Source organism: Centruroides sculpturatus, unplaced genomic scaffold (genome assembly GCF_000671375.1).
Source record: "Centruroides sculpturatus isolate CEXI.00-Female unplaced genomic scaffold, Cexi_2.0 scaffold3, whole genome shotgun sequence".
NCBI lineage: Eukaryota > Metazoa > Arthropoda > Arachnida > Scorpiones > Buthidae > Centruroides > Centruroides sculpturatus.
The window spans coordinates 1,777,925-1,786,122 of record NW_019384366.1 but is presented as its reverse complement, the minus strand read 5'-3'; the positions used below and the strand labels follow the sequence as shown (position 1 = coordinate 1,786,122).

Below are 8,198 nucleotides of genomic sequence, written 5' to 3'. Positions count from 1 at the left end.
TAACTGTAAAAAAATTCAATATGTCTTTTATATTTCATGTAAAAGATTAAAAATATATATACATATATATTATTGATGAACTCAAACATAGTAAATGGAAAGTACACTCAATTTTTCCATTATCTTAGAAATTAAGGAATTAACATTCCTTGTTGCATTGTAGCATTTATTCTCAAAAATTTTCTTCAAATTTTTAATATTTCCACATATAACCATTATAATGCTTATATACTTATAGTCTCAAAATACATGCTTTTGACAAATATTTTACATCAGCAATTATAACATTATGGATCAGTTAAATACTTTCTCATACCTGTTAATTAAAACATTTTAAAATTAGATTCTGGATTTAAGTTAGATTACTGAGACTGTACTATAATTCTTTTGAACCCAAAAGCAAAAAAAAGTTTTTCAATCAATAATAAATTTCTTTGGTTTTGTTTCACTATTCTATGGCATCATTTTACTGTACAATACAATATAGTTTGTATACAACAAACAGGCATTATTTCTATATATTAATTAAATCTGTATTATACAATACAGATTATACTTCCATTATATTGGCAACAATATGAAGGCAATCTAATAATTGTTTTCTTATAAAAAAAACTCAAAGTTTTGTTTGTAAATAATCTTTCATATATAATTTCAAAACAGAGAAAGATTTAAACATCCTGTTATTTTCTTAAATGAATTAACCAATCTTCTTAAGTTACAAGAATCAAAGGCAAACTGATTCTTCTATAAAACAGATTTTTACCTCCTATTCAATTCCATTCTTATAGCTGTAAATATAAATGAATTAAAAATTTAGTAGAATAATTTGCTAACAAAAATTAGTACTGATTATTTTAATTCCTTCACACTTTTTAGTACAATAGAGCCTCGAAAACTCGGCCTAATGTGGACCGAAGGGTGGCAGAGTTTGTGAAAATGTCAGGTTATCGGGAATGGGGTTAAAAAAAATAAGTATGAGTTTTTTCCTCAGAAAATACTGTACTGTACTTGTATGTAGTGTTTACTTGAGAATACAACAGAGAATAAACTGCCCAAATACCCTTAAACAAAGGAAAAGTACATCTTTTATGAAGGCATAGAGCCTTTACTACATGAAAATGAAAATTAATGAATACACTGTGTACAGTAATTTACCTGATAAGACAGACCTCAGAAAAATACTTTATGAGGCATAAAGCTGTCTTTATCATGAAAATTAATTAACTAAGGATTTTTTTTGCCCTGCCAGGGTGTGGCCGAGTTATCCGGACTGCCGAGTTTTCGAGGCTCTACTGTAGTGAATAAACATAAGTTTATGACATAAGATTTAGTCTTGTGTTATGTGGGTTTCATACCAGTAGGTACTGAATAAAATTAAACTCCATATAAATTTGTGCTCCACTCCAAATAGTCATAGACAATTGCTTACACACTTATGCTATAGCATTTACAAAAAAACATTAAAATGCATTTAAAATGTTTTACTTATGTTTTTACTGCAACAAATACATTTCTGAACATAGAGAAATTTTTTTATTAGACTGTATCAAGTACAGTACTCGTACTTTAGAAAAATCCATACAAAGCAAAGTATTCACAAAGTTAGTAGCAGCATTCAATACTTCTCTGTCAGAATATCAGAAACTAGAGGAACATGATTTACTGGGTCAAGAATCTAATTTATTGGCAGTAAAAGTGGGTTAACCAAGCTATCTGCCATTTGTGAAAACACAAATCTACATATAACAAGCCTGTGTAAAATAAGACTAACAATACACTTAAAAAATTCATGAGTTTATTAATGGCTAATTTATCAGTATAAATGTAATCCCATTTTTCACACCAGAGAGCAAAAACATTAAGATAGTAACAAAATTGAGCATAATTCAAAAGCATTTCAAACAACTTATACCAAACAACTGTGTTGTATAAATAAACCCAAATAAGCATATACAACAGAAAATAACTGAGTTAATAATTATGAAGCAAAAAATATATCCAACTAATTTTGTAGGGATCAATTAATTATTGACAACTGTTTTCAACAAAATGCATTATTTTCAGAACCATTACTTCAAAACTGTCATTTTATTTTAATGCACGGTTATTCAAAGTGAAATGCAGTTCTGAAAAAATGCATGTGATTGTTTCAAAACATTCTATATTAACATAGGAAGCTTTGTTAGAAACACAAAGCAGAAACTTACTATGAATATTAAGCATTTTTTAAAAGTACTCAATATCCATAGGTCAAACCATGGGTATAGGTCTCAAAACTTTCATTACAGAACCTTTACACCTACTTTCAGACAAATTTGGATAAGTTCAAGTGTATGCTTAGGATGTTCTGGATAAAAATTGCTACTGCAATAATCTGATGATGAAGCAAAGAAGCTTTTAAAATATTTACTAAGATTTATTAACTAACTCCCTATAAAAAAAACAAGTTGGATATTTTTTTAGCTTTATAATTATGAAAATATGAAGTTGATATGTGTCAGCTTTGAGACAGGAAAAATGATGAGGAATGAATGAATTAGAATTTTAGATAAAGCAATGATAATAGAATTTGTAATTATAATTTTATATTTTCATTTACTGACATGATTTCAATAGATAGTCACATATCTCTGATTAGTAGACCTTCTTTCTAAATGAAAACAAGATTGAAACTGAAAAAGGATAAGAAATTTACAATTTTTTTCTATGAACTATACTATACTGTTTTTTAAAAGTAATTATTATTGAATTTTTGATTATTGGAATTTGGATTTGCTGTGTGCAAATCCAAATTCCAATAAAACAGTTTAAGGTTTAAAAAAATTTAAACAAATTAAACATTTTTTCTTTATCTATACAACTGATTTAGATCCCACCAGTTAATGGAGTTTCCTTTGTAATAAAAATATTTAACACATTTATTATCATATATGCACAGTTTGAAACAAATATTTAATTCATTAGATAGTGTTCTCTCCAGAAATTTTTAGCAGCTGAATGGAATGAAGATGTAGTTGAGTGGACAAAAGGAAATTATTAAATGAGTCACTTATCTGTAGCAAGTATGTAATTAAAGTTAATGATTAAAAAAAAAATAGAGTGGCACTAGAGAAATTTGAAAAAGATGAAATTTTATACTGAATATAAAATTTCAACTCTGAATACATTTATGAAGAAGTATATAGATGAAATAATCATATCAACATATCTGTATGTTGATATGATTATTTGGAGAAGGAGAGTAGAGGTTGAATATTTTAACAGAAGATTTTCTGATGAAACTTTAGGATTAAAGTTAAAAATAAAAAAGTGAGATATAAATATAAAAAACAAAGTCTAAGTTGAAAAAAGTATTAAAAGTATAGGACAGGGTATAAAAAAAGACACTTTCAGACCAATTTAAATTCAAGTTGAAGGATCCTTATAAGTATCAAATAAAAAGAATTTGAAACAAAACAGCAGAACGCTGCTACTTTCATTGACTTGGGTTCCTAGATATAGAGTTAGGATGTTAAAAAAAAATAAAAGCATGGAATTGGAGAGGGCATCTGAAAGGATGACTCTACAAGTAGAAAGGTGTGCTTGCATGGGAGAGAAGAAAGGGGCATGCTTCTCTCACACAAGGATAGTTTGAAAGTTTTCCTGGTATTTCAGGTTTTCCATAAGGTAACTGAACACTGCCATATATAAATATATCCTATATTTTAAATATAGTTTATTTAACAAAAAGAATCAACTTTCACTTTTTGTTGAAAACATTCCACTTTCTTGTTAAAATGAATGGAAATGAGGAATAGAATTAGAATTTTAATTTTATGAACAGTTTTGAAAAATGAATTGTAAATGGAAGACTGGAAAACAAGAGATAAAGTACTGCATTGGCCACATTCAAGTAATTTTAATTAATTAAAATAATAATAATAATAATAATTACCTTCAATTATATCTTGTTTTATTTTATTCATTTCCATCCTTATTTCACTTAAAATCTCTTGTTTTAAACGTTCTACATCAATCATATCAATATTATTGGTCTTCAAGTTATCTGTGTCACCTATTGAACCTAATGTGTGCCTAGAAAAATCAGAAACATAATTAATACATTTATGAAAAAGTTATAATTCTAAAATTACAATCAGACAATAATAATAACGCTTATTACCATGCTAGCAATTAATAAGTATCAGATATGTATACAATTCTTAGTTTATTAAAAATATGCACACTATTTTAAAAATAAGAATCAAAATAGTACTGGAATTTTAAATTTAACAAAAATGTCATTACTAATATTAAAAAAGCAAATATAATTTTTATTTATCAACTAATTGTAAAGAAAATTCTTTTAGAGATGGATGAATATCACCTTTCTTAAATTCAAATATTAACCAGATCTTGAATAATCAAATATATCAAATACAGTGAAAACTGCTTAGGCAACCACCTGTATTCGACGATCACCTGTCAAAACAGGCAAAAATTTCTGGCACTGAATAGTTTATCCATAGAATTTTTGTATAAGTTACCTGTATTAACACGACCGAAGGCATCAATTTTTGGTCCAAAACAACATACAACAACAGTAATAAGCGACCACTTCCGTGAATATATCTGATCTAAACTATTGTTCAACAACATTTCCCCCCTCCTAATATAATGAATTAGTCTAAACTCTCGTTTGAACCCATCTTGGACACTTCTCCCACCCTTGAAATTAGGTGAAGGTGTTAATGAAGTAGTCTAGCAACAAAAGAAATTCATTTCAGTTTGTTTGAAAAATGAAAGAAATGTAAAATGCTGTCATTAGAAGATTGTGTTAAAGTTATCACAACAGCAATTAATGCGGAAGTTTAACTGTGGGAAAACAAAATTAATTTTACCGTAGACCTACAGTATTTTCCTTGGGGGTATAAAATATTATACATTATACAATTAATTGGCTGATCTCACATTTGATAAAATTTATTTTTATTTATTTATTTTGAAGCTCATATACAGTACATGTGTGATAAATAGTTTCTGTATCAACCTACTTTATTTCCATGATATTTAAAAAAAAATAATATCCAAGTAATTTTTGCATGCAAAATATTCAAAAAACAATAAATGCATTAATGCAAAAATCAGTTTTACAGGCAACCTTCCTTGTAATGAAATTGTATTATGAGAAAAAATAATAAAATCGTTTTATTATTAATTAATAATTTTTCTTATTGTACTTAAGAAAATATTAAATATTAAAAAATACAGTATTTTTAAAGTTAAAATAAGATTAAACTAACAAATACCAAAACCAAAGTGATGTAGAAATACGACGCGCTTGTATATCGATGGCGTAATACACGTAACTGAAGAGCAAACGAAAACAACCGAGTCGAATTAATTAAGTCGGAAAAAAGAAAGTGTGCATTATAATCGAGGAAATGCAACTATAGTATTAATCTTTAAATCCAGTTACAGTAACCAATAAGAATAAAATACAATACCAATATAGCCCTATCGTTGAAAAAATTCACTTATTTTTTGCTCACCTTGAGTTTTGCTTCGTAGAAATGGCTAAAAAGTGCATAAAATACACATGAAAATATGGTATTACAGTACTACCTGTATTGGATGATCACCTGTCTAAAAGACCACTTTTTGAAGGAACTGTGGTGGTCGCCTTAGACAGGTTTTACTGTACTTATTATTATTTATAGTAAACTTAATTACCTTATAAAAGTTATTTAGTTAACATTTTATTTAATATTTATTATTCAACTTGTTTTATTTATTTCTACATATTAATAAATTGATAAAGTAAAACAAAAGTAAAAAGAAAAGCAATTTACTAAATTCAACTTCAAACTTTTAATTTTTACTTTTACAGTACTTCCTTATAGTACTGTGAACAATAAACTTCTTTACTAAAATATATGTAAAATTTAAAGACTTCTAGCCTGCTTCAGCAACAATTTCTTTGTTTATCAAATGTTTTCAACTATTTAAGTAGCCATCAGTTGATGGCTACTTAGATAGTCAAAAACAACATTTGATTTGTTGCTGGAACAGGCTAGAAGTCCTTAAGTAATACTGTTATGTTAACTACAATAGATCAATCAATAATTGTTCTCATTTTCACTTACTGTAGAATTTTATTTTATTGTAATAATATGCTTTTGGTTAAAAATTTTCCTATTAAAATGTTCAAATATGGTTAGTATTTCAAAAACATTAATAAGTGTTTTGTTAAATTATTGCAAATATTTTAAATTAAGAATTAATATATAAATAATAATGCTCTTACTAAAATCAATTAGATTTTTATTAATTAGATTGTTATTTTTTAACTTGTTTTAAGCTTTATGTCTTTATATAACTATTCTTCTGTTCTAACTAACTAAGCTGAATTCTTGTTTAATTAAATGTTTTAAGACTTGTCATACACCAATAGTGAGGCTTTTAAATTGTAGTGTTAATAATTATTTTATTAACAAAACATTTTTTACAATTTTAATGATTTTGGGAGAGACTTCACTTCTCTCTTCAGCCTATTATGACAGAATACAAACATAATGGATACTAAAAGTATGTAAAGAAGAAATTACTTATTAATAGACTATATNTAAAAATAAAGAGTTAATATTAATTTTCTTTGTTATATTTCAGAAAATATATGAATTTTTAGAAGCATTATATAAAGACTCAAATATATAAATAATAATGCTCTTACTAAAATCAATTAGATTTTTATTAATTAGATTGTTATTTTTTAACTTGTTTTAAGCTTTATGTCTTTATATAACTATTCTTCTGTTCTAACTAACTAAGCTGAATTCTTGTTTAATTAAATGTTTTAAGACTTGTCATACACCAATAGTGAGGCTTTTAAATTGTAGTGTTAATAATTATTTTATTAACAAAACATTTTTTACAATTTTAATGATTTTGGGAGAGACTTCACTTCTCTCTTCAGCCTATTATGACAGAATACAAACATAATGGATACTAAAAGTATGTAAAGAAGAAATTACTTATTAATAGACTATATTAAGTGCTTTAAAATAAATTATGATATGATATATACTTTAAGATGAATTATTTTTTACATTTTTAAAAATATTTTAACAATTTGCATGGAGCCACATTGAATTTGTTATTTGGTATTATGTAAAATATATTATAATATACCATATAATTGAATGTGATATAGTTTTAAATTTTAACAGAATGTTATCTAATATAAAGATTTGGATTTTAACTGAATCTGATTGCCCTGTTTTTCTACCACATCAAGAAATTGTGTTGGTACAGATTTGTAAGGGCTGCCCACAAAGTCTTCCAATTTGACAAATATGTAATAAACATAGATGAATATATAAACCATTGAAAGTAGTAGGGATTGTCAAAAAAGTTTTTTTAATCATAATTACCACACCTCAATATGCAAAGCATTGTGCAGCATGTGGCAAGCTGATTTAGATTCTTGGCTATGAACACTGTCAAAGGGCAGGTGAGGAGACATTACAACAGAGTAGATCCATTCCAATACTAGACGTGAAAGATGGTGTCAACGGATTGAAGTAATTTTTTTATTTGAAATTATGCAATATGTATTCTTAGAATTTAAAAATTTTTGTTTATACTTGATGCTTACTTTGGAATATTATTTCTTTCTGCTGAACAAATCTGAAGAAGGGGGTAAAAAGTTCCAAAAATATTTATTTTTAACAAATTTCACATATACAGGTATACCTCGCCTTACGTCAGTAATTGGATCCAGGAGAGGTGACGTAAGTCGGATTTACTTGTCTCCAAATCTACTTGTCACTAGGCTAAACCATAAATTATCATTCCTGATTCTGTATTTTATTTATTAATGAATTTTTAATAATATATGGTTAATAAGGATGTATTTTAAGCTTACAAACAAATAAATTTTAGTTTTTAATATACAGAAAAAAGTAATCTAAATTTACGAATGTATGTACTGTAAATACAGTATATACTTGTAAATGTATATATTTTAATATGATTTCGTGTGCTTTAAATGTTTTTCTAGTGATATTACAACTTCAATATTTGTGGTGGACAAACGTAAAGTCAAATAAAATGACTTAAACTTGATTTTTATTTTTCCATATAGTTTTTTGACAAACGACGTATAATCGGGAACGACGTAACTCGAAACGACGTAAGTCGAGGTATACCTGTAT

The 8,198-nt window shown here is 26.5% G+C and overlaps 1 protein-coding gene across 1 annotated transcript in view; it reads right to left on the bottom strand.

Annotated features, from left to right (window-relative positions):
- Positions 1 to 287: 287 nt before the first annotated feature.
- The window catches only part of LOC111642595 (protein enabled-like), a 49,811-nt gene continuing 41,900 nt past the window's right edge, over positions 288 to 8,198 (bottom strand). The window contains exons 21-22 of the mRNA XM_023388959.1: positions 3,941 to 4,077; positions 288 to 316 (exon numbers count right to left, since the gene is read on the bottom strand). Of these exons, the coding sequence (XP_023244727.1) occupies positions 288 to 316; positions 3,941 to 4,077 (166 nt within the window). The remainder of the gene's footprint in view (positions 317 to 3,940; positions 4,078 to 8,198) is intronic.